Here is a 27,964-nt window from a genome sequence, read left to right on the forward strand (position 1 = left end):
TGGGAAATATACTCTCCAGAAAATTAAGATATTTTCTGTTTTAAATGTGATTCCACTCAGGACTAGCCCTAAATCGCAATAGTCCGACAGGTAACAATTACTGAATACAAGGTAAAAATTTAACTAATACTTACATGGCACTTATTCTGGCCCTGGTATTGAATTAGGTAATTTAGATATACTAACTCTTTTCTTCTTCATTACTCTATAAGGCAGATGGTATTAATTTTATTTTGCAGATAAGTATATTGAGGAATGTACTGTTGACACAAGGGAACAACTGATATTCACACCCATGAGCTTTGTTCTTGAATCTATGTTTTTAATCACTAGTCACAAGATTAGTGGTGTAAAAACCATCAAGAAACAGCTATCAATAAAAAAGATAAACCTCAAGTTTTACAAGTCTACAAGGACAATGTAAGGCTCAGAATGTCAGAAGAATGCATAATCCCTTTCACATGACACTCATTTCTGCATCCTCAGAAGTTGCTCTTACAAGTTTGCACAAAGACACTCACCATCAAAAGTACAAATATTGCTCCACAAAATGGCAAAAACTAAGAACTGTGAAAACACCAAGAATTGGATTAGTGATGGTAAATCTCATAAACTATTATCTTCTGGTAAAATACTATAATGTTTTGGAAAATTTAGCTGTTTGAACTAAAACTGAATATATTTATGTATTTTATGACCATGATTTTTCTCCTAGGTATGTAAGAGAAATTCAGCCGCCAGCTGAACGCAGACTTAGTCTTTACCCGCAGAAGGGGACAGCGGAGCGGGCTAGGAGCTGCCCTTTCTTTCCTGGGCAGCGGCGCCGCTCCTCGGCTTCGCCGGGAACCGATTACAGAGGGGAAAGGCCCATTTCGTCCCGAATCCCGAAACCCCTCACCTCCAAGTGCCGCATATACCCATCAAAAATTATGAATGTTTGTAAATTATATTCATCACTCCATTCAGAGCCAGAAATGTCCAATCTGTCTGTCTACCAGATAGCTAAGCCAAATAAAAATATTACAGGCAGGCAGTCAAGCTAGGCCTTCAAGAAACTCAAGAGAGGTGAAAACACATTACAACTGTGGCCAAAGGTGCATCTGTTGAAGGCCAGGTGTCAAGATACAGACAAAATGACCAGGTTTATATGCCTGAGATAAATAATAAATAAATACTAACATCATTCACCCTGGTGGGTAGCCAAAACCCTGATTCACCTCTTCCTAGGAAAGCCTTTGTTCTTTCCAGGTGTACTTGCTACCTGATCTGCTTCTCCACTGGATCAGTATCACCTAAATGGCTACACTTGTATCTTACTGGTTGATCAGTTTTTTCCTTTTGTACTCACTCGTGATTTTGTTCTATAAAAATGGGGTCCACAGCAATCTACTCAGGGTCCCTCCTATGTCTCAGACTTATTTTTTATTTCCTAGTAAATTTTTCTACTCTTTCCCTTCTTCAATTCTGAGGAACACAAACTCCGTATATCAGGACATTTGGCAGTCTGGATGTTACATTTATTTCCCCTACATCATATCTACCTATATGTAAACACGGCATAGTAGACTATACATAAACTATGGTAAATTATACGATGGAATTGTATGAAATAACAAAGAATGAAGTACTGGTACATGTATGACTTGAATGAATTTCATAGATCATACTGAAAAAAATACCTATGTTAAGTTTCCTCACTGAACTTTCTGGGAGAGTGAAAAAATCACAAGGGGCCTGGAAGTGTTCTGTTATCAAGATTCTACACCAGATAGTTATGTTAAATAAAAAAGCTGCCAGGCTCTTTGCTTCAGATTTAGTGGTTTATGCACTCTGCATATACTCCAAATTACAAAACATGATGTCCTTAGGAGTAGTAACTTCAAGCCAGTGTTCTTTATATCTTAGCATTAATAGTAAAAGTCTTTTCTGAAACACTTCAGAAAGTTTAGAAATACAGCATTCAAGGTTCTGACTGTTTTTTTTTGAGACAGGGTATCACTGTGTTGCCCAGCCTGGCCTCGAACTCAGGGTCATTCTCCTGCCTCAGCCTCCCTAGTGCTGGGATTACAAACATGCGTCACCTTGTCCAACTGGATTGGACTTTTTATTCCCCAATTTCTTTTGCGTTTCCTCACAATAGCACTGAACTCAAATCTGTAAGATACTTGTTTATGTTTCAGATTAATAGTTCTAAAATGCTTTATTCTTAAAGCTTTTGGCTCCTGCAGTCCCAAATATTCTATCCTAATTGAAAAGTAGCTTAAGGATTTACTATTATGTTTGCAGGGTCTTTCTGGGGGTAATGAATGAAAAAAAGACAGTATTTAGCAAATGAATACCGAACGTTGTGAGAAATAGCAATAAACAAGCGAAGGACATGTTTATTACACAGTATTTTCTCTAAAGGCTGATACTAATACTGCATATGATGAAAGTATTCTGCTAATATTCCATTTGCATTTCATTATACAATATGACAAATGTAATATATTTTAAAATTCTGTTCAGTTTTATACTAACAAAGGGAAAGCTGCGACAATGAATTAAAATGAATTTTAAATGTGCTTAAATTTTTAACTTAAACTGAGGTTAACGTTATTTTTGAATTCCATGAACACATAACAAATGAAAAGCAGATTTCGACTGAAACAACAATTTACACAAAACCGTCAGGATTAAGAGAAAAAAATGTAAGTAAATCAGTATTAAACTACGTGAGCAATGTTTTGGAGAACAAAAAGGATTTAGTAGTCCTTAACAAGGGTGCTGCTCTTAATCCAATGGAAGTTGAAATGTCATCTTCCTGTTCAACGCTAGTTCCAATAAAAACTGAAATTATGAACTAGTAAGAGCAAAAGTTTTAAGCTAACTCTTCCCTACCTCGGTCGCGCAAACATCGTATAAAAAACTGGTAAGGCTTGGATTTCCAAAGAACAAAATACAAACATAAAGCAAGAATCAAAGAGAAAACAGCGGCTCCGAGCTTTGTTCACCTATCGGAAAGAAAGCCCAGCTTTCCCCGCCTGGATCCCACACTCCCTCTGTGGTCTCCAGGCCTCCGATTGCCCTCGCGCCGCCAGCTGAACGCACTTAGTCTTCACCCGCAGAAGGGGACAGAGGAGCGGGCGAGGAGCTGCCCTTTCTTCCCCGGGCTGCGGCGCCGCTCCTCGGCCTCGCAGGGAACCGATTACAGAGGGGAAAGGCCCGCTTCGTCCCGAATCCCGAAACCCCTCACCTCCAAGTGCCGCAAAAGCTGAGTGGCGTTCGCCTCTGACTTAACGGCTTTGTACTGACTGATGGTTACGAGTAAAGACTTCAAGCAGGCGGTGGAGTCCATGGGGACAGGCGCCCGCCCCGTCTAGGGACCACCGCCCCTGCTCCGGCCCTGGCCTCCAGCTTTCGCCGCGCTTTTTTGATTTTTCAACCCCACCCCTTCTACAACTCCTTCAACTTCCGGTTCCGGTAGGGTTCCGGAAGTATCTAGACCGCCTGTGCGTTTGCTACGGCGGACCTGCGGAGTGGGGCGGGGGTTGAGGTGCTCCGTGGGTTCGTGAAGCGGGCGGGAGCGGTGTCGCTCCTCCCCCGCGAGCTGAGAGGCTGCGAGGTTTAGGTCTGGGATCCGCAAAGGCAGACCAGAGTCTCGCGAGAAACGCGATTGCGGCTCAACCTGGGAAAGAGGTTGAGGCGCGGAAGGGCCGATGTTCGTCCGTGGGCTGTGCCGGGTTTCTGCCTGGCCCTCGCGCGGAGGGCTAGGTTTCCTTTGTGCGTCACCCTTTACCAGAGAAGCGGGCACTTCCTGTTAGTCTAGACCCGGTGAGGACTTCTGGGAGGAGAATTTTGGTGCTGGATTTTGAGGCGGCATGGGCGGGGCCTGTGGGCTACGCGCGCCTCTGGTGCCCACGCGTGGGTGTTTCTCGAAGGAAACCTGTGGTAGTTTGGAGTCGGGCGAGTTAGTCTTGTCCTTTGAGTAGCGTGTCAGACTTTACTGGAGAAGCTATCCAGGGCGGCTTCTGGCCCGGTACTGGTCCGAGGGCGTTCTCCTTAGAGGCAGCGTCTGTAAGCGACGGTGTCTGGGTCTGCTGTGATTGGTTTATAAATTCCGATGGTACGAAAATGGCACTAGTTTGGTTTCTTGGTCCAAAATCATATGCATGTGTAAATAGTGAAGTGAGTTCGTAGCTGAATGTGAGCTTTTTGCTTAATATGTGGTGGTGAATAAAGGTTTAGAAACCAAGTTGTGGAAATTTGTAAAAATAGCGTGTAAGTCCATTTACTGACGTCATTTACAAATCACGTTTTGTCGATTCTAGGAACGTGATTTTTGCATCGCTACTTTTTAAAGGTTGGGTTTATTTTTAAAATCAATTTAAAATTAACTGAAAATAATTTAACCAGTTTAAACATTGATGTAAAAATTTGGGGGTGCCTAGTGTATTCATCTATCCATGGTGTACTAACTATCGAAGATAAAATAGTAAAAAGACTACATGTAGGCAGAAAGATTCATTAATATCCTTTGTAGCAAAAGAACTGTTATTTGTAAATCTTGGGAAGTTCTCAGTGTTATAGTCTCATAAAGTAAAATCTAAAAATTGTGTCTTTCTCATAGCATTCAGTAAGTGAGAAAAGTTTTTGGCATTGTTCTAGATACTGGCGGTTCAATGAATCCCATTTGGTATAGAATATGCTAGTGGGAAATTATAAGTAAATAAGAAAATGATATGAAGAAAAAATAGTTTTTCTAAAGTAATGTTGGAGATCAAGAAGGGAAATGGGAACATCAGGATACATCTTCTCAATTGAGAATAATATTTGAAATATTTTCAGGAGTTGAGAAAAATAGCCATACTCTAGGGGAAGAGTTTTTTAGGATAACAAGGACCCACCGAAGCCCTAAAAGTGAGAGTATGACAGTATGCCAGAAACAAGAAGGAACCACATGAACCATCACACGAAATCAATCCAGGCAGAAATGAGATGTGGTAGCCTAGGCATGTGATGGCAGCGCTCTAGAGATGAGGAAGAAGCATTCCAAGTTCAAGCCCAATGAGATCCCCTTCAAAACAAAAATGAGCTAATGAATGTAGCTCAGTGTGAAGACCATGGATTTATTGTTTACTACTGCAAAAGAAAAAAAGTAACAGTTTTCTGACATAACTACTAATTACAATTGTTGATAAGTGGTAATTTGGTAGTGTTGAACTTTTCACCTATTTTGATAAGTGCAGCATTATCTTCATTTTGAGCACCTAGCTCAGAACTGCCATCTGTGCCATCTTTCTTTGGAGTCTAGCAATTTAAGCAGTCAGAAATTTAGCATTTTTTCTTTATTTAATGTGTCTTTAATAAAGAGTTTTCACCTAGAATTGATATATGGTAAAATGTACCTTTTGTGGCTGTCAGAGGCTCTGGCTTCTTTAGTCAGTGATACTTACTATGTCCTAATTTGAGAAACATAACCATCCTCATAGTTCCGCAAAAGAGAGAAGAGATATTGAAGATGAGGCTGAGGCCAGATCCCTGAAGATTTGATTAGCTTTGAGCTGGGGTGTAGTGCTGATGTGTGTTTGAACTGGGGCCTGATTGTACAGGTGTGATTAGACTAATTACTCTTGAGAGATAAGAGTAGAAGTAGGGAGATTCATTTGCTGGAGTCTGTGAAGGATATTTAGGAGAATTAAGTATTTGAAAAAGAATGAAAAGTTTTGAGAAAGTTTATGAGGTCAGGTGAGCTCATGCTGACAGTGGCTGTGAGGAGGAGGAATGAAGTAAGGAATGAGTCTAGAAGAGATTCTGCATTTCTAGTTTGTATGATTAAGATAAGATGCTGAGGTAGGTGATATTTACAGTATTTTATGTTCCAGGACATTTTATAGTTTGACAGTTTTATACCATTCTCATTAAGTTTGTTCCTAGACATAATATACTTTTTTTTTTTTGTCTTTTTCCTTTTTATCGGTACCGAGGATCGAACCCATGACTGCCTGCTTGCAAGGCAGGAGCTTATGCCGCTGAGCTAAATCCCCAGCCCGGACATAAAATACTTTTTATTACATTATTACATAAGAGGTTTTTTTTTTTCTGTCAGATTTTGTTATTAAAGATAGTGACTTTCGGTACTTTTTTTTTTTTTTTTTTTTTTTTTTTTCTTTCTTGAGACAGGATTTCACTATGCAGTTCGGGCTAGCTTTGAACTTACTTTGTAGCCAGTCTGCCATGGATGGAACTCGCAGAATCCTTCTGCCTCAATTTCTTGTGTTCTGGGATTACAGGTTTGCACCACCACCACCACCATCACCTTTTGGTGACCTTTAATCCAGGCTGTTTGCCAAAACTCTGCAAGAGGTTTATTTATTCCTCTAGACTTTCTGTTTATATATCATCTGCAAATAATAGTTTTATCTCTTTCAGTATTAGCTGTCTTTATTACACTAGTGGAATGGAATATGGAAATCTCAATGTGGAAAATCATACAAACTTTGAACATCTTTAATAAATTAATGATAATGACCAGTGTTTTAAAGAATTTTTATTAGTATGTATTTGTAGTACATAACGATTCTTTCAAATATTGGGAGTTGGCACACATATATAACATTTTAATTCTTTTGTGTTTTAACACTTAGTTGGCTTCTAACATTCTTTATGATGTTTAGAAGATTCCTGTTTACTTAATTATTTTTGAGATGGGGTCTTGCTCAGTAGTACAAGCTGGCCTCAAACTTGTAGGATCCTCCTGCTTTAGCCACCTCAGTGCTGGAATTGGAAGCTTGCATCACCATGCTCCATTATTTTAACCACTGCTAAAAAGTATTGTATGTTCGCATACACTTTATTTCCCCTTTAAAATAATGCAGTGAGACATGTTGGGTTTTTTGTTCTTGGGATGATGATAATAGCTTACAGTTACTGAGCATTTGCTAATGTGCGAAGCACAGTTACAAAGTCTCTTTGCCATCTACTTAGTCTTTACAACAATCCCCTGATATAGATAGTATGATAACCATTTTACAAATGAGAAAACCATGAAGGAGAAAGATGAAATAATTTGTTCAGTGCCACAACACAGGCTGTAGTAATAAGACCTGTATCTGCTAAGCTGTAGGTTTTGATCTGCCAATAGTTTATTCAAGATTTTCTACCTCAGTTCTTAAGAATTTTCAGTAATTTTTTTCTTCATTCTCATTTGAAATTTGATTTATATGTTACTTTTGAAAAATGAATTTTAGAAGTTTATATTTTTACTCATAACATAATGAGAATCAGGAATAATCTGATCTAGTAGGTGGAATCAAGTGGTTTACAAAGTTAATAGCTTATTCAGTGGTAGATCTTTAACAAATTCTGAAATTTCTAATGTTTGTATAGTTCTGATAACTTTTTCTATAGTTAATTTTGAAAAAAATTTAATATGCTGTTACTCTAGATTTAAAATTTTATTGATACAAAGTTGTATTTAGTATTCCACTAATTCTTTGAGTTTTAAATTCCTTTTTAACTCTAAAGTTATTTTTCTTCTTTTTTCTCCCCCTTAGGGCTGTCTAGAGACTGACAGCTTTTCAAGAACCAACTTGCATTTTGTTAATTTTTGGGTGTTTTTGATGTCAGAATCACGTATTTTATTTTTGACATCACATTTTTGACATGGTACACATTTTTGTTTTCATTCTTTTGTAGACTGTGAAAGCTTATTACATTTCCATGCTATATTTTTATAAAAAAATACATATTTTATGTCAAAAGTTTTAAGACAGTAAAGTGAGAATCAGCATTTCATCTTTAAAAATATGTACAATAATTTAACCAGTAAATAAATTTTAAATTATTTAAAATTCTAATATTCTTTCGTGAAATATTTTCTGAATGTCACAGAGGTTAGAGTGTTTTGGGAAACCAACATAGGCGTTATTAAGAGACATATAAAATGCTATAGAAACAGATTATTTTAAAGTGTTAAATATTAATTTCTTTTTTTTTTTTCAAGAAGTAACATAAAATCCCTTTTTGTAATTTGTTTTGTGTTTTGAGACAGGATTTTGCTGTGTAGTTAGGCTGACCATGACTCACTGTGTAGCCCAGGCTGAACTTCAACACTATCTTGACCTTTTGGTGCTCTTTCTAAAGAAGATATGAATTAGCTTTTGACTTCTAAAAGATGATGCTAGGTTATCAAAAAAAGTGTTTTGTTTCCCAGATAGAACCCAGGTGATTGTACATGCTAGGAAGCACTCATATCATGGGACCACACCCCTAATCCTTTTAAAATCATACTTTGAGGCAGGATCTTGCCCAGATTGCACTTGAATTTGCAGTCTTCCTGCTTTAGCCTTACAATCACCTTGGATTATTTGCTTGGGCCACTGTGTCCAACAGTGAAGGCAACCTTAATTTGCATTTGAACACTTTATGCCTTCAGAGGTCTTGAGTTATGTAGAAGAATGAGTGACATCGTTCTTTAATGTTGAATGCTTAGGTTATGTCCAGGCACTGCATACACATACATAAAAATCCCCAACACACAAATTTAAACAATTTCCTGACTTTATAGAACTCATTTTCTGCTGGATATATAAGCCAACTCTAAAGTCAGAGTTCAGCAAGTACATTCTATATGTCATTGTTTCACGTACCAAAAATTTAATGCCAAAAATCCATATTAGAAAATTGGCAGAGTGCTAGATATGGGTCATTTAGATGTTTCTGCACTGTCGCTACAACTATTCACATACTAATAAGCAGGTAATTAATAAACTAATAAGTTTCTACTTTATATAGTAAAAAACAGTATAATTAGTATAAACTTCATTTTTTAAAAAAGTGTTCATCACAAAGTCAAAAAACCTAAAGAAATAAATCTCCATTTACAATTACAGTCATATGCCATGCAACATTTTGATCAGTGACAAATTGCATATGTATGGTGGTGGCGGTCCTATAAGATTATAACTGGCCTAAATATAGTCCTGTTACCCAGTTACATCCTAGCCATTGTGATGTCATCACGCATTGCATTAGGCACATGATTGTGATGTGGTAAAAAGAGATACTGGCAGCATCTCATGAAAGCATAGCACAGTTATACAAATTTCATATTTGATAATGTTACAGGTTTATGTATTTACTATTACTACTTTTCAACATATGAATATAAAAAATTAATATGTTGTGTGATGTCTGCAGCACACGTACACATTTTTTGTTTGTCAGGTCACTTTATTGTATCATGAGCCTGTGTCTAATGATTGACCTATACCATCTAATTTCATTTAAGTACACTTTAATGTTTGCACACAATGCAGTGATGAGGGTACGCATTTGTAAGATAGCTCTTTCATTAAAGATGGCGCACAAGTCTGGATTATTTTTCCTGTTTCTTTTCTCAACTAAATGATTTATCAAACCATAAAATTCAGTTTCTCACTTTTCAAGTAATTTTCCTTTCCATGCATTTCACTGAATTCACCTCTAAAAGTACAAATTGAGAATATTTTGGATAAATGACTTTTGTCTCCATTTTCTCATACAATTTAATGTTTCAGAGTCAAAATGTTAACTCAAGTTACCCATTGTTTTGAATTTTTTCCAGAGAAGATGAAGTGGCATACATTTGATTGTAATTACTATTTGTTGAAGACCTGCCTACTCCATGTTGTTGAATAATAGAGCAAGGTCCTTTGTAATAGCTTTTAAAATTTGTGGTCTTTCAAAAAATAGATACTATCAAGTTTTTGGAATGGATAGAAATCTGTTTCCAGTGTTAAGTGTGAAGCTGTTTTCTATGACAGAGTTGTCCAGAGTGGTGTATGCACACGTTGGAGGATATGTGGAATGTTTGTTGAGGTATGGAAACAAATACTAAAACTTTTACATTTTATCTCATTTTTTGTTTGATTGTAGTAATACTTGAATATAGCTAATAAATGAATGATGCTCGTGTATTTCCAGTGTATTCTCAAATATTTTGCTGTTTTAGGAGTATGTGATCAGAAAACTTTAGACTTCCAAAAGTTTTTAATCTTGAGAGATCATTTGGATAAGGATGAATTACTCATTTTAGTACGACATATGACTCTAAATTATTTAATTGAAAAAACCTAGCAAAAACTAATATTCTAATTTATTATAAAATGCTGACATATGATTAATTATATTTGCAGCATAATTTGCCTATCAAGAGCACTCTGTAAGTAGTGTTGTTTCTGATTGTGTCTGTGCATATCATCTATTCCAGTTCATACTTAGGCACCATGCTTAAGTAAAGTCAAATATACCACTACAAGTAATGAGAAGGAAAGAATATCGTTTTGTAGTTATTGAAATTTGGGGGTATGAATTCCTGCTCTCACTGATTTTATCAGTAAGTAATGAGAAATCTCTTCAGTCTCAGCTTTATAATTGTGTGTGTGTGTGTGTTTCTATAATTGTGTGTGTGTGTGTGTGTTTCTATAATTGTGTGTGTGTGTGTGTCTGTTTGATCCTGTTTCTAGGATCAAGCTTATGACTTCATGGTAGGCTAGTATTCTGGCTAACATTCTCAGCCCTGTTTTAAATGGTTTGTAGTAATATTTATCTTTCAGAGATATGTCACAGTAATATTATTTATTGTACATAGGTACTTTGCCTAGTGCCTGACACATAGAAGCTTAATGAAAATCTTATGTTCAGTAAAACCAAAGTTAATGCACTTTGTTAGTTTTCTGTTAAAAGAAAATTTCATACCCACAAGCTTAACCTGGCTTCTCACCTTCTTACAAATGTATGTCTAAGATAACAGTGAGCAGCCATTTTTCATACAAGGGTGGGTAAAATAAAATAAATTGAAAGTGGATGCTGTAGGCTTTGTTGTTGGTAATGGAAGAACCAATACAGAAAAAAAGAGTTGTCCACTCTAGTTGTGTAATATTTTATCATAACCATTTCTTTTATTACTATTTTCTAATTGTAATGGCAATGTGATATTTTTAAATTGCCAAACATAGCCCTTTTTGGGAAATGTGCCTAGGGTTAGCATATACTTCTTCCAGTGGTTCCTTACTCATGAGTATGAAAAGTAATGGTTAGTTTAATACCTGAATGTACTTCTTTTTTTTTTTTCAGGAAAATTATAAGCTATTAATACATATTGCAGGTGTATGCAATATTCAAAACAAATTAAGGCAGATTAAATTTGCCTGTGTAAGTTCAGAAGTAACTGGCTAACTAGAATTAAAAACTTGCTTCTGTACTAGTTTTACTTTACGCAGATACTGGCGGATTTGTAACATAACAAGGAATTAATGGTATTCATTTCAAGGCTTACGATATTAGATAGTACCAACAATGATTGTTACAAAGTGCAAGACTTCATTGGAAGCTGGAAAAATGGCGCAACAATAAACAGCAAAGTAAAAAGCCTCTCTAAGAGAAACAGCCCAGATGCTGTAATATAGCATTCTGGAGAAGACCAGAAGGAAAGAAATGGATCCTCTCGACCCAGGAAGAAATTAAAGTGAAAAAAAAAGAAAAACTTGGACAGAAGGTGGTAGCCAGATGCACTCTCACAGGAGCTGGTCCCACTGTGTGCAAAGCACCACTGGCATTCAGAGCCGCACATTCACTATTAAATTGGCGGTTGGCAAGCCTGAGGGCCTTGGCAGGAGGACGCGGTTGCTGAGGGGAGCAGCAGACCAGAGAACTGCTCTGGCTAGTAGTGAGTATGGGGGAATCAGTCCTCCTACAAGAGTGGGCAATTGGCTGGGTGCCATTTTGGAGTTGGGTAGGATAAGCCCGGAACTAGAACTACAGCTAGCTTCATTCAGCCACTCCTAGTACAGAACAGATTGGTGAGAATTCCTTGGACTGAGTGCTGCCCCTGTGTGCGATCTTGTAGCCAAGGACAAGGTTTCCATAAAGCTATCCCTAACCAGCCCCAACCACGTGGTACACACTAATGTGGGGAAGACTCCCAGTGGTTGACCAGCTCAAAATGGAGGGGCCAGCATGCCCCGCCCCTCTTTATACTCTAGTAGTTACTAGCAGATTGGAGAAAACAATCCCAAGCCAGCGCGCTTCAGAGTAATTATAACCAGTATAGGAATACCATGGACCTGACTACCCACTTGTATGGAAGAAACCAAGAACATCACAAGAGTAAGAAAAAAGGCAGTTCCCAGCCTCCAACCCAAGCAGTACAAGTAAAGGAAGATACAAAAAAAGTAATAAAAGAAATGCTAAGCACTTCTCAAGACACACATGGAAGAATAGAGGAGCATAGAAAAAGTAGGGAAAGTTTTGATAAAGAATATAAAAAAAAATTTAGAATACGTGAAACAGATTCAAAGTGATTACCAGAAAATGAAAGCTGGCAGATCTGCTTGAAAGAAACTAAAGATAGACTGTCAAACCTTGACAGGTTTGCAATGTGTGATTGCAAAAGGAAAGATCTCTTAAATAACATGAAACCAGGAAGTAACATACAAAGGCTAGAAGATGACAAGAGGATCTATATAGCTTAATAAAAAATGTGATTGTAGAAGCAGGGGTAAACACAAATGAGATACAAAAGGCTATTTACAGAAATAATTAAAACTTCCCAAATACAGGAAAAGGAAATGATACTCAGATATATGAGGCATATAGAACTCCAGCCAGTTATAACTAAAATATATCTACACCCAGACATAATAATCAAGATCCCAGAAATTCAACTTAAGAACAGAATATTAAAAGCTGTCAGAGAAAAGAAACATCACCTATGAAGGAAAACCCATCAGAATCATGACAGACTTAGCAACACAAGCCATCAAGTCAAGAAAAGCTTGGAGTAAAGTATTCTAAGCCCTAAAAGAAAATAACCAACCCATATTGATGTACCATGCAAAACTCTCTCTCAAAATTAATGGAGAAACAAGATGCTTCCATGACAAAGAGGAACTGGGGAAGTTCATGACCACCAATCCAACCCTACAAAAAATACTGAAGAACAGTCTAGCGAGAGAGAAAAAAAGACCATGGTTTCAGGAACAGCAGCAGAGGGGGCTCACCGAATGAGGCAGACAGAGGAATGAAGGGGAAATGTAGACAGCCAACGGCAGAAAAGCAGCATGGCAGAGATGAAGCAGAGACGGTTGGCCATCATCATTAACATAGATGGCCTTGATACAATAATAAAAAGAAACTGGATCAGGTGATAGGATCCATCAAGATGCTCTTATAAGAAATTAATTGAAAGAGGGTTTATGGACTGAAAGATGAGGAAATAATGCTTTATGTGACAGGGAACCAGATAAAAGGAGATAGTTTGCCCATCAGCTGCAGAGTGGTTGGAAAGACATACACTTTTATACCATAGAGAACTACTCAGCTATAAGAAAGGAAAACCTTGAGGCTCTTGTAGATAAATGTATACAACTTGAGGTCATGCTCAGAGGTAAAAAGGTTCAGACTCATTTAGGTAAATAGTGGGCTGCCTCTCATCTAAAAACTAAAGGAGTTAGTGGGATACAAAATGTACAGTGTACCCTGTGAAAGTGAAAGGGGAGGAATTGTCTAAAAAGGGAAGGCAGTGGACATTGTTAATCAGGTATCATGATTTGAAACCCATATTAGTTTTCATCACTCTTTGGTTATATTTTGTTCCAATTGTCTGCTTGTACTAGATTTGATGGCATGGACAGCTGTTCCAAAGATAGCAGAATGTATTATGGTAACCATTTTTGGTTTCCTATTAATTTAATTTAAAGCCCCGTATTGCTTTCACTGTCTTGTTTTGACTGATTTTATTTGAATCTGTTTTGTTTGATCACTGTCTTGTTTTGACTGGTTTTATTCGAATCTGTTTTGTTTGATGGTATCAAGGCTGAGGGTATAGGCAGCTACTCTGAAGACAATAAAATTCACTATGATACCCATTCTGGGTTGACTATTGTCTTCTTTTGGAGTCCTATAATGTCTCCAATGTTTTGTTTTTATTGATTTTGTTCTGTACTGTTCAATTTTATTATGCCTGATGATATGGACAATTCTATTAAAGATAACAAAAGACATGGTAACCATTGCTGATCACCTTGTATTTTGGTTTTAAGTCATGTACTATATTCATCTTTTTGTTTTGACTGACCCCATTTTGTTTTCTCTCATTTGGTTTTATTCTCTTTTAAATGCTATTGGACAGATAATAATAATATTTTTTTTAAAAAAAGTAGTAATACGAATTAGATGGCCTTGATACACTAATAGTAATAAGAATTTTTTTAAAAAAACTTCAGATTATCAATGATCAAAATTTCTGATAAGTTTTGTAGAGATTTTTCTAAGTATCACTATCAATCCTGGAGTTTACGTAATCAAATTACATTTATCTGCTGGGGGCAAATAATATTTTGGCCACTTTGGTCTAGGTAAATTTATTTTGTGTCCTTATTAGGAAGTTACATGAATACAAAAATGGGAAAAAAGAGAAGATTAGAAAACCAAATAATCAGTATATTTTGTTTTCCTTAACACTACTAATGCAAAGTAATTGTGCATTTTTTTTGATACTTTTGTCTAACCTGATGGCGATGTTTTTAATCCACTTGGAGCTTATTAACATGAAAAATAAAGACTTTGAGAGTAGTAGAAGCATAGAACACCCATGCTATGGATTGAATTTGTCACTCTCTCAAATTCATATGTTGAAATTTTAACTACCAATGTGATGGTAAATATCCCCCAGGTAAATTAGGTTATGGGAATGTAGTCCTCATGGATATGAATGTAACAGAGACCCAAGAGAATTTTCTTCTCACTTTCCAACAAATGGGAACACAGCAAGAAATCCAAAGTCATCACTTTGGAACCCTGGAAAAGACCTTCAGCAGGACTGACGATGCTGTCATTTTGATTTTGGACTTCCTGCATCCAGAACAGTGAGAAATAAAATTTCTGTTTCATAAGACATCGAGTCGGTGTTACTTGACTCTCTTCAATGATAAAGCCAACTTGTCATTGTAAAAACCAATAGTAACTGTTACAATTTGTATATCAGACATAATCAGATATATAGCAAATTTTGGTTGCAAGAAACTCATGGTGGGCCAGGGATATAGCTCAGTGGCAAAGCACCTACCTTGCATTTGTGAGGTCCTGAGTTCAGTTGCTGATACCAAAAACATTCCTATCCCAAATATTGAGTCTATACTTTCTTAAATAATCATAGTATTTTCTTCAATGCTTGGAGTGACCATAACATCTTACATATCTAATAAAATTTTTAAAAATTCTTTATGTAAAGTCCAACACAGGTAATAATTAGCAGCATCAAAATCTACTTGTTTGCAGACTCATGAACTTGAGTATGTGTAATTTAATGTTGTTATAGTAAATCTTTTAAAAGTAGATACCATAATCAAGTTACATGTTCAAGATTTTTCAGCTGAGTATGGTGACTAAAACTCACAGAAGGCAAAGGGTAGACTAGACTACACAGTGAGATCGTGTCTCAAAAAAACCCAAAAAGAAAAAGAAAGCTCAGTGCAAAGGCTACATTATTCTCTAGCACCATAATGAGCGAATAAATGAATGGATTCTTTAATGCAGTATTGTCTATACTGGCAAAACTTTAAAAGGACTGAAAGGCAATGAAAATTTTTATCTGTGGTGATGCACATTTCATATGATGGGCATATGCTGTAGTTTAGAGACTGACAAGACGTGCTGATGGAAAAGCACAGGGTCTTCAACAATGCACACTAAACTGCCATTTGTATTATGTGTCATATATTTGAAAGTAATTCTTTACCCCATTTAAAAAAATCTTATCTGTACAATAGCATTTCCCTATCACAGTAGAGGATTATAGAATTGAGCTAATTTTGCTGTAAACTCAGTTGCAGGATGATAATGAAGATGTTGAGGATAGGAACATATAATACTCCACCCTAAAATTAGGGATAACTGTTATCCCTATTTTCTAATAAAATATGTGGAGAATATTTACTAATTTTACTTAGGGTGTAATAGCTAGTGTGTTTCAAAGCAGGGTTATATATTTTAGAATAATACATTCTTTTAGACTAACTTCAAATATTCTACACCCTTTACCAGTTATATACAGCTTAACTTTTACCATTAAAAGAAATCTAAATGTATGTCACTTCAATTTTTGTAAATAAAACATTTTGTTGTTTATAATATGCTGTATTTTATAATCATTTCATTTTTCTTTCTCCACAACAGTCTGCTCCATGGCAATTAAGCTTTTCAACTCAAGTCAGTTGTTTTCAACTCAGGCATTTGTGTGTCCCACAGGATAACAAGTATCAAATGTCTTTAGTAGCCATAATAGGACTGAGAGGGGAAATCAGTGACACTGCTGAACATTCTAAAAATATATAGGAAAACTTGTGTCAAAGATTTTTCCAGCCTCATGTCAATAGTGCTAATTGTGCAAAACCTGGATTTATTTTGCATTTAAAAAGTCAGTAACTAAAATCCTCTTCTGAAAAACATCAAATAGTTTGTTTTTGAGATAATAGGATTGTGAAAAATGTAAATTCCATCTTTTTATAGTTTTCATACTATTATTTTCTTCCTGGCATTGTATAATCTGTAAGTTTTATGGCTAACAAGGATAAAAATTGATCAGATATATCCCTGCTCATTGAAATGTGAATTTGCTGGTAAAATTCTTAGTATGCTGCATTTTATAATCATTTTATTTTTCTTTCTCCAGGACGATCTGCTCCATGGCAATTAAGTTTTTCAACTCAATTCAGTTTAAAATGAATAGTAAACTACAAATAGGAACTGTGACTACTTTGATGTACACAACAGCTTTAAAAATGCAAACCAATTTTTCAACTTAAAAATTTGCATAAATTGCAATGAATAAGGAAAATGTGTGATCAGAGAATTTAGGGGGAGCAAAGGGTGTTTTAGGGTCGAGGATTTAGCTTAATGGCACAAGTGCTTGCCTGGCAAACACGAGGTCTTGGTTTGATCCCCTGTACAAAAGAAAAGTTTTTGTCAAGATACGGCTATGCCTTATTTCTCTACGAGTAAAAAGTAGCTTGGAAATAAAAAATTTGGTTGATGAATGAAAGTATACTATAAATCAGCCATGAATTGCCTATAGATGAACCAAGAAAAGCACTTTCAGTTCTGGGAAAGCAGAGTACATTTTGTTTCTAGGTAACAGTGGAAATCTATTAAAATGAATATATTAAGGGAGTCACTTGTACTGCTATGTTAAGTCTAATTTTAAAGGTTTCCTCTTCCTCCTACATTAAGAACCCTTGAATTATTTAACAAACACAATAGAAACATTTCAGGCTCAGAACTTCATTTTCATTCCTAAGTGCTTAGGTCTTCCTCCTCAATACAGGTTGTAGAATGCTTCCACTGCCACTGTTGGCAGTTTTTGCCCCACATACTTGCTCAGCTCCTAGGAAATGATGAAATTGATGATCTTCTCCTGGGATCCCTTTTGTTATACAGATTCACCTCAAGTTGAAAAACAAAGTCATTTCCTTTCTTAACTCTGTTAGTTTTGAATCTATGTATTTTTTGGTTTATTTTCACTTTTTTTTGGTTTGGTTTATTTTTACTTATTTTTTTAAGTTGACTACTGAATAGCGGAGTGGAGGTCTTCTGTCCTCTACCTTGTAGCCAGAATGTTTCCCTCCTCTTTCAGCTTTGTTGTAATCCATGCAAGCTGTTATTGATCAAAGAAGACCTTATGAGAGGGGGAAGTCTCTATGTCTCAGCTTTTATATTCTGGGAATGAGGATTGTTTTCTTTAGAGAAAGGCTACCTTTGCATGATGTGGTTATGAAGTAATGTCTAAGCTGTTAGTTGATTTTATGGAATACATTTTCTTGACTTTGAATTAGCTATGTTGAATTGCCTTTTTGAAATGAACCTGCAAAATCTGAATCTTATTTGAATGTGTTTTAAATATGCCATTTGGGACTGGAGAATGGCGTAGAAATCTGGAATCCCAATAGCCTAGGAGGCTGAGGCAGGAGGACCACATTTGAGTCTAACCTAGACAACTTAACAACTTAGCAAAGTCCTGTTACAAAAAAAAAAAAAAAAAAAAAAAAGCCAAGGATGTAGCTCAGTGTGAAAGCCCTGGGTTCAATACCTGGTACCACCACCACTACCTCCAAAACAAAAAGATACCAACTACTGGCTACCTAATTACTGAAATAAATAGAAATAAAGAAAATTTTTAGTGGCTGCAAATGAAAAGTGTTACGCAGTTTTATATAGTTGGCAGCCAGGCCATGTAGATCTGTTTTATTTATGCCTTTGATCTCTTTTTATTTCTTCATCATTTCTCCTTTGCCCAGAGTTTATTAATAGTTTTGTATATGCTTGTTCTTACAATTCCAGAATTTATAGGGGCGAATCAGGAAGGAAAGCCAGCTTAGCAGAAATCATTGAGTCTATGATCTGGAGTGCTAATCAAATAAGACTACTTTTAGAAGAGTTATACTTGAAATATAGAGCTATAAAAAATAAATACATATTAAAGATGCCCTAGTCTCTTTGTTTCTTTGGTGTTACCTTAGTATTTTTTTTTTCCTGTTCTTTTCAGGAAGCATTTGTAAGATCCATTGATACTTGAGCCAAAGTGTGCAAAAGCTCTTCACATCTGATGCTTCCTATTTTATGGAGCCATATAATCATAATTTTGGGGGCAAAGTGGCAATGTATTAGATTAAGGGAAATAAAATAATTAGTACTATTAAGATTGTGTTCATTTTGTATTCATAGACCCATATAGAAAGTAACAATAAAGACCTTTTGGGAAGCCATTTAGTAGTATGTACCAAAAAGGACCAAAACTGTACTTCTGACATTTACTTGTCATTTTAAACTTTTTATTAGTATATATTTGCAATATACAATGATTGCATTCTATGTGGGGAGTTGATACATGTACATAACAGTTTTAAATACTTTTTTCATCCTTATATCCTTACCCTCCATGTCTTGATACACTTTGCATTTGAGGAGTATCTATTTATGTAAATCCTGTTAGCTATCTTTTATTTTGCTTTTTATTTTTAAATGTGGTTTCTCACATAAAAGAAACCATTCACTATTCAAGCATGTGTATCTGATGTTTTTCATTTAACATGATGGTCTCAAGGTGTATCCATTTCCTGTAACGAGTTTACCCTTTTTGATAGAGTCATCCTCCATTATATATAAATGGCACATTTTCTTTTTCCATTTCTCTGTTTATTGCCATACCAGCCTCTTTCAAGATTCAACTTTTGTGAATTGTGCTGCTGTAAACATGGATATGGGTATATCACTGTAGTATGATGCCATTAACTTTTTTGGGAAAAAGGGAAAAAGAAAATTTCAGTTGAATGCTGTCATTCTGTTGTTTGGGATCTTACTATATCTGTATAACATTTTGGAAATGGGCACTTTGATAATATTGATTGTACCTATCCAGGAACGAGATATCCTTACATTTTCTGATGTTCTCTTTGATTTTCAGAGTACTGCGGTTTTTTTTTTTTGTTTTGTTTTGTTTTGTTTTAACAGATATTTCACTTCTTTGGTTTGGTTAACTCCAAAGTAATTTTTCTGGGTGCTATTTGGGAATGGTATTATTTTGATTGAGAATCAAGACTATTCATTCACATTGAGAGCTATCACTGAAAAGTATTGACTTATTCCTGTCATCACATTATTTTCCTGTTGCCAAATCCCCACCACAATCACCACCTGTTGCTTAAGTGCAAACCCTGCATACCTCCATGATATACTGTTAGGCTTTTTGGTATTATTGGCTTCAAGTCTCCTAGGATATTATTAAGAATTTTTTATATGCAGGTTACGTGGTCATGAATTACTTTAGCTGTTCTTTATCATGCAAATTATTTCTCCAATTTCGGAAGATAGTTTTTCAGGACATAAAAGTATGAGTTAGAAGTTATTTTATTTTGGGGCTTATCCTCCGCTAACCTCTTTTGTCTTTTAAGCGCTGTCTGCTGTAACTCCAATGCATTTGCCATTATAATTCATTGCTGTTCAGTGAAAGTTTTTAGGATTCTGTCCTTGTGTTGGACTTCTAGAATTTTGACTATGATGTATAATCTAGAGGTGTTTTTTATATGTATTTTATTTCAGTTTTAAATGTCTCACTTATCTGTACTCTGTATTTGGAAAGTTCTCCAATATTTCAGTAAACAGATTTTATATGCCATTTGTGGTATTTTTAATTTTTTCTTCCAATTTTTGACTTTGTGTAACGTAGCAAGTGTTGAATTCATTTTCATGTTCTCTTGTTTTTAAGACATCTCTCATGAGTTGATTACTGACAACAGTTCTGTCTTCCGGCTTTGACATTCTGTCCTGACATTGTGCAACTTCTGTGCATACTTTCAGTAGAATAATCAGGATTTCTGTTGGTACCTTTTGTGTTCCTTTAATTCTTTTCTTTGCTACTCATTCATGTTTTATATCATTTTGTTTAGCTTAGTTAGCTTTTTATTAGTGTCTTATGTATATTTGTGATCATTTTGCTTTCTAGGCCCATTACATGTTTAGGTATATCTTGTCTAAGCTTGCTCATTGCCTTGTTGATTTGTCCCCCCATCTTTTTTTTTTTTTTTTTTTTTGTACAAGAAATCAAACTCAGGACCTTGTATTTGCCAGGCAGTCACTTGTGCCACTGAGCTATATCCTCAACCCTCCTGTAAATTTTTGTGAGTAATTGCTTCTGGTTTTTCGATTGCCTTTCTTGTATTTCCCCATGGGTTAGCTTTGAAAGACTTGGGGTCTTTGGAGGTATTTTGTTGCCTTGTCTTCTATACTGTCATCTTTTGTTTATTATTTGAGTTGATTATAATGGAAAGCTACGTTGCTGGTATGAAGTTATCTGTAATTAAAGTCTGCTTTCAGAGATGCCCTGTGGGCATTACTAACTAGTACCCTTTGCCTCTGTACCAGGATCTAACCACTTACATTTATTTAGGATGGGAGACTGCATAGTGTTTGTTCCGGTACCTAGGTCTTTGGGGATGGGTATATTGTTACTAATTATACAAAGGCAGTCCAGATATTGACATCCAGATTAAATCAATTAGTAGCAACACCTACTTCACCTTGGTTATAGTAATAAAATCAGCCATAATAATAGCATCAAAGAACAAGTGGATATTAACATAACCCTAAGAACCAGTAACGTACCATCCTCAACTATAGAAAAGAGATCTATAATTACAGTGTTAACACTAAAACCAAATACTAACCTAAAGCAAATCTCTATTTAATGAAACAACTTTACTTCTTTACCTCTCCTATACTACAGTATTCATCGATAATAGCATAGAGTTAACTATCTAAAAATTCATAGTCCTTCACAGTAAGAATAGAGGGGATGGGCATCTAAAGAATGCAAAAGAACTGAAAAAAAAGGGGAGATGAGAAGGAAGAGGGAAAAGTGAGATAGAGGCTATTGAGTAAAAAGAAATAGTATTGGAAAACAGTCACAGAAAAGAATGACAATGGGAAAGAAAACAGCAAAATACAGTAAAGATAAGGGAAAAGTTAAAAGGGAGTACTTTTTAAAAAGTGACTAAAAAAAATGAGAGAAAACACATGCACACACCCCCCCACCAAAAGGAAAGAAAAAAACAGTAAATAATGATTGAAGAAAATTCTGGTGTTTTTCAATGAGTGATTTCTTTCCAGAATGTGCACCCTTGTAATTCAGCAAATCACAATTTTCTCCACCCAGCTTCACAACCTGTGGATTGATAAGGTGCCATGCAGAGTCCATGTTTGTTTACCTGGATGCTAGTTACTGTCCAAAATCACTTTGGTGGGTAAGAAAAACAGTTAACCCTCTAGTCTCTGCTGGATGTAGGCCACAGAGTGGGTGTTCAAGTAGACTATTGGCCTTCATGTCACCATACACTGTGCCTGCTTTCTCAATAAAGAAGGCAGGGCTTTTTTCATTTTTCATTTTGTGCTTAAACTTCTCAGGGTGTATGTCTAACCTTCATCCTTTCTGTGAAGGTCTCGTGGCTGTCTCAAGCAGTCAATTTGGAAGCGTGTCACTGGACTCCCTAAAGCTGCAGCCTAGGTCTATACTTTCTTAGGTTGCTGGTCCACCTAGCTTACCTCCTATCTGGGGATTGGCCTTATGCAGGATCTAGTCCTTCAATCTATTCACTGTGCTACCCATGCCAAGTGGTAACAAATCATATAGCTGGGTGGGGCTGGCAGTAGTCTAGGCCTGTGGTTACTTGCTGTGTGCCCTAGAGGTCAGTGGCTTCCTGTATTGCCCTGTGACCGAAGTATTTATCGTGAGAAAATAGTCCTAAGTATAGAAAAAGATTATTCACAATAGTGTTTATTGTGAAATTAATTGTAATGGAAAATGGGGAAATATCTCTAAGAAAATGTTCCAAGAATCCCAGTGACTGTTGTACATCTAGTAGGGATGCTTATTAGAGTAAAACAATGTGAAAGATACTTTTGATATATTAAATGGTGAAAAGGTAGAGTAGAATATTTTCTATTTAAATAGAAATTGATAAAAATATACCTATTCCTGGAGAAAATAAGTATTAAAATATAGGCAGTGATTATATTTGATGAAGTAACATTCTTCAGTTTTAAAAAAAATGATTATGTACTATTTTTATAATGATAATAAAGCAAAGCTCATACACGCCTGTTAAAAACATTACTTTCCTTACAGCTTTAATTAGCAGTAGTAAAAGTCAGTTTGCAAGCATTGGAAGAAGACTTTTGTAAAGGAACTTTACACAACATGGATTCTCTTCCAGAAGAATTTTTTGTGAGGTAAGGGATGAGTTGACACAAACCAATTGGATTTGTTATACTCTGAAGACTTGACCCTTGACTTCCACAATACCTTAGGAAACTTATGTGATTAAGATACCCAGATGATTCAGGACAGTTTAACATCTTTGATTAGATGTAGACTGGCTAAGATCTAATTTGATGAAAGTTCTCTAGGAATTATACCCTCAGCAGTTATAACAATCTTTTTAGAACTTTCATTAATGAATACCTGGCTCTGGCACAGCATGCCATAGGTTTGCCACCATAATCCTGGGTAAGAACTAAGAATTGAAAAATGTGCCACATCTTGTACTTGGGACATTCTTGCTGAAATGCTTTAACAAGTACTTACATGGACTTACTATGTATGGGGTATTGTTTTTAATGCTTTTAGAAGTATTCATATAAATTTCATAGCAATTCTGCGAAGTAGGTACTCATCATTTTATAGAGGTTAATTTAAGTAACAGAAGATTTTAATGAATGGTTTTATTTGGGAGTAGGCCAGATGGCAGGCTATGCCCTCTAGCTAGGACAAGTTCAGCCTGCTTGTACATTTCCCAATAATATTGAACAATAAATTAGTATCAGAGATCTTCCACCTTGAGTGGTCTCATATAGTAAGCTATAAGATCCATATTTCACAAGAATTTACTGATTTCTGATACTTAAGGAATAAAAACAAAGACAAAATTTGTAAATTTAGAGTTTATAATTTAATGGGAAAATAAGTACATCAGTAAAGTAAGTATAAAGACAGGTTATGGCTACATATAGAAAGAACCAGTAGTTACATGTTGGAGATTGAATTTTCACAATGTGATATTTATGCTGGTATTTAAAGAATGAGAAACATTTTGATGAGTGTGGAAGCAAGATGAAACAGCAAGAAAAATAATTCTTGGGGAAGATTTTGACTGTCTTGTTGAGGAGGTAGCTTTAATTTGTGAAAAGACAGAAGTTAGGGTTACACATGAAAATTTGTTCTGGAATCTAGATACTTGGTTGAGAAGCTCTCAATTTGCAATTTGAATATCAGCTTCACAACTGATTTTAATATACATCTGGAAATGAAAACGAGTTAAGGAATAAATCATGAAATGGAACTAGTAAGTAGAGTATGCATTTGGAAACAGTTTACACTAACTTTGAAAGGCTTCAGGAATTACTGCAGTATTTTTTTTCTTGATAACACAAGCATGTTCCTCATTTCTTTTTGAAATGAAGCTTACAAGTGGAGAAAGACAATGGATTAATGAACACTTTGTCTTTATAATTACACTTTAAAATCACCAAAAGTCATTCTATAAATTTTTGTGTGTATATAAATCATCTTTCTTTGAAACTTTTACTGGGATTCTGAAAATGTGAAAAACATTTATCTTTCTCAGTTTGCCTTGAGAAAATCAGCTAATATATACATAATAGATGGTTAATGATTATCTGTTACATGAATATCTAAATATAGTATTTGTAAAGTACAGTTCTGAATAAATCAGTTGACATGTTTTAGCTTTTTATGTGCTATTATACAGAATTATTAGACTATAAAATAATGCTGTATTATAGTTTCTATATGACAGTAAAAAGGAAACTTAATCATAAAATTTTTATTTCATTATATAGTACTGCCTTTGTTCACATTTTTGAATCAATGTGAAAAAAGCCTCAATCTGTTCCTGGTTACTCAAACAGTTAATACATTCTAAAAACTGTACATCAATTTTAAAAATTGCTTTGGAAAGCTGGACAATTTTAAATCCCTAAACAAAATGATCCCTAAAATGATCTATATAAAATGGGTCTTTTGCTTAACCTTTGATGTAGATAAGATAGATTAGTCACAAAACATTGACCTTTTCAAGGACTGTCTTTACCTGTATATAATAAAGTCATTTTTCTCCAGTATTTTTTATCCATAATGTGTTTGTTAAGAATAGATTTGCTGGGCATGGTGACATATGCCTGTAGTCCCAGTACTCAGTAAGCTGAAGTAGGAGACTATTGCGAGTTTGAGGCTACCCTGGGCTATATAGTAAGTTCGCAGCCCTGTTACATAATGAGACCCTGTCTTTTAAAAAGCTATGCATTTTTTGTGTTTTTATCAACTTGCTATTTTCTCTACCCTAGTCCAGTAGGTATTTAACATAATTTTCTTTTTTTAACTAAAGTCCCTGAACAGATACTACCATTGATACACACTTAAAGTTTCAGACATAAATTCAGTTAAGATTCCTTTGTTTGTGACAGGGTCTAGTTCTGCAGTCCTGTCTGGCCTCAAATTGCAGATTCTCTTACCTTGACTTCCAAGTGCTAGAATTGCAAGTGTGGTAGCCCTTAGCTTTCACTTACAGATTCTTTCCTATTACCATTTATAATCTTTGTGAAGAGATGCTTTTAATAATTTTTTTTTTTCATTTGAAATAGGGATCCTGCTGTGGAGGAGCAGATTGAAGAGGAAACTGAGAATAAAGCAGAAAAATCAACCATTCAACTGGTAAGAGAAATTTAATTTTATTAATAATAGCAAATATGATGAGATTTTAATCAGTTCAGTTATGTTAAAAGTTTTTGAATGAGTTCATTTCCTGCTTTAATAAGTAAAATCATCATAATTAAATCTTTCTTGAATGATTGATACTCTATAAGGTTATCATTCTAAACTGCATTTCTCTCCTCTTACTGAAAGTTAAAATGAATAGAAAATAGAATTGATTTGCCTGACTGATGGCAAAAATCAGTTTTAAGAAATCTTTTATTTTCTTCCTTTTTTGCAGTGCTGGTGATCAGCTCATGCAAGGGCTCTACCACTGAGTAACATTCCTGGCACTCTCACTTGTCTTTTGAAGGGAAAATTCAAAATGAAACTCCAAACACACACACAGGAGAGAAAGCATATACATAAAGAACCATACTGGTTAGGAAAGTTCACTGAGTTGTTTCTGAAGTTAATTTTTGTATTTTTATTATCTTTACTGTTAGCATAGTAAAGCGAATAAAAGGGAATAACTGAATTACACATTAATATAAACTTTTGTTACCAGATGGTTAATGGTAAAATAAAATTTTTTGTGAATCTCCTATGTCATATTCAATGAAATATTGATGAGCAGTCATTTTGTTAGTGCAATCTGTATCTTCACATAGTTTTTTCCACAGAGTTTTATATAGTAATTGATGTCCACTTAAACATTTCACAAAGTTGTCACTAACGTAGGATAAAAATAAAGTCATCATATTGTTGACCTACATGAACTTATTACTGTGAAAAGTGTAACAAAGATGTACATAGGGTTGTACAGTTGGGTGGAAGGAAGAACCAGGATTACTAGATCCTGAAAAGACATTTCTAGATAGAGAATTAGGAATATAAAAAGCCAGGGAAGTGTATGCTCTGAGTATGGTGTAAATGTTAAATCAAATTTGTAAAAACAGGTGAAGAACAAAAATTTTTCGGTCAGATTTTATGTGATCATTATGTATATCCAAAAAATATTTTGACAGCTAACTTTCATAATTTAAAATTGAAACCAAACACATTGGCACATGCCTGTAACCCATGCTTCTCAGTCAAGAGAATTGCAAGGTCCTGGCAGTTTGGACAATTTAATGAGACTCTTGTCAAAAAATAAAAATAAATAAATAAATGCAAGAAAAGAAAAAAGTGGGAAGGCTATGATGTACTTCAATGACAGAGCAGTTGTTTAGAATGTATAAGGCTCTGGGTTCAATGCTCATTAATAAATAAAATAATATTCTACTTACAACTGTAATATGATGTAAGTAGCAAGCATGAAGTTTGTACTATTTCCTGTTGAGATAGATTAATCCTGAAATTTTGCTTATGTAAAAATTTGATAACTAGTATTACATGATTTTCCACTAACTGTAGAATGCTTATTCTTTTTGAGGATCTTTCTAATTCATGAAATTTTATTACAACTTTTTGGAAAAATTTCAAGACCACAAAAAAATTGCACAAGTAGTATGTTGAATACCTATCTATATGCTTTTCATAAAGATTTAGTAAACTTAACATTTTAAAAATTGTTAGATATAATCTTCATGCCTTGAATGCTATACAATGTCAGTAGTAGTTGGTAGATGTTGATAGAAATGGATGAATATTAATGTAAGGTTCAAACCTTCTAGGGGCAAAGGGTAGGCATTAGTCCTGAGCAGACTTTATTGGTACCCAGTCACTTTCCTGGGTAGTTTTAGATCTGTTGGAAATCTGACAGTCAGATTCATCCACAAGTGGACATTTTTGTAACTTAAACTATTTTTTTATTTTTAATCATATTCCCAAAGTGTCTTGTTGAGATACAACCTGTTGAAGGAAGGTTGTCATCTATTTGTTCTAAGCTCTTTTTCCATTTATCTCTCCAACCAGTTCTTCACAATTAATGTTAATGGACAGTTCAGCAGGACTTACCCATACAGTTATTAACTAACCATTAGCACTGACCATATTAAATCTATAAAAATATATTTTTGAATTTGCAAGATTATTATTACTATTGACAATTGAAAAGATTATATTTTTTGCTAAAGTCATAACTATATTCATTTTCATATTTCTAATAGGTTTATTAGCTGAGTCAATGTAAAAAGCAACATACTGTATAGAATAATCCATATAATGTACATTTCTTGAGAACAGAGAGAATTTTTCATTCTTACTGATATTTTGTGATTCTATCATAATGACCCATGTACAGTTGGAACTTTGTTCTTTTTTTAGTACTTTTCTAATTTTAGTAGTAGAAGAAATGAGGGTATGTATAAAACTAACTTTTTAATGGGTGAATGTTTTATAGGACAAACAGAAGAAGGACATACCTACTGATCTTGTCCCTGTTAACCTACTATTAGAGGTGAAGAAATTATTAAATGCAATCAATACTCTACCAAAAGGAGTGGTTCCTCACATTAAAAAGTTCTTACAAGAAGATTTTTCCTTCCAGACTATGCAGGTACTGTCATAATATATCTTTTGAGTTATGCACTGTTTATGCTTTTTATTTTTTTGTCTCGCCTGATTTCTTGATTTTTCTGGCTAATGGTTCAAGAACTATATTGACCAAAGTGATGATGATGGTGGGCATCCTTGTCTTCTTGTTCTTGATTTTAGATGAAAAGCTTTCAGTAATCCCCCTTT

At 35.1% G+C, this 27,964-nt stretch overlaps 2 protein-coding genes across 6 annotated transcripts in view; one reads left to right on the forward strand and one right to left on the reverse strand.

Moving 5' to 3' along the window:
* The window catches only part of Cip2a (cellular inhibitor of PP2A), a 34,968-nt gene extending 31,468 nt beyond the window's left edge, over positions 1-3,500 (reverse strand). For both annotated transcript variants that reach the window (XM_063224917.1, XM_063224918.1), the window contains exon 1: positions 3,236-3,500. In XM_063224917.1, coding sequence (XP_063080987.1) covers positions 3,236-3,337 — 102 coding nt within the window. In that variant the 5' untranslated portion in view covers positions 3,338-3,500. The remainder of the gene's footprint in view (positions 1-3,235) is intronic.
* A 135-nt stretch (positions 3,501-3,635) lies between these two features.
* Positions 3,636-27,964, forward strand: part of Dzip3 (DAZ interacting zinc finger protein 3) — an 85,974-nt gene continuing 61,645 nt past the window's right edge. For 2 of the 4 annotated variants that reach the window (XR_010039415.1, XM_063224912.1), the window contains exons 1-4: positions 3,636-3,813; positions 22,697-22,800; positions 25,231-25,300; positions 27,624-27,779. Coding sequence is in view for 3 of the 4 variants with exons in the window: in XM_063224912.1 (XP_063080982.1) it covers positions 22,769-22,800; positions 25,231-25,300; positions 27,624-27,779 (258 nt within the window). In the remaining variant the exon portion in view is untranslated. The remainder of the gene's footprint in view (positions 3,814-22,696; positions 22,801-25,230; positions 25,301-27,623; positions 27,780-27,964) is intronic. The other 2 variants (XM_063224914.1, XM_063224913.1) reach the window with 2 other exon arrangements.

The sequence above is a fragment of the Cavia porcellus genome, unplaced genomic scaffold, assembly GCF_034190915.1.
Source record: "Cavia porcellus strain 051 isolate PalLab524CR breed Dunkin Hartley unplaced genomic scaffold, mCavPor4.1 scaffold_15, whole genome shotgun sequence".
In the NCBI taxonomy this organism is placed as follows: domain Eukaryota; kingdom Metazoa; phylum Chordata; class Mammalia; order Rodentia; family Caviidae; genus Cavia; species Cavia porcellus.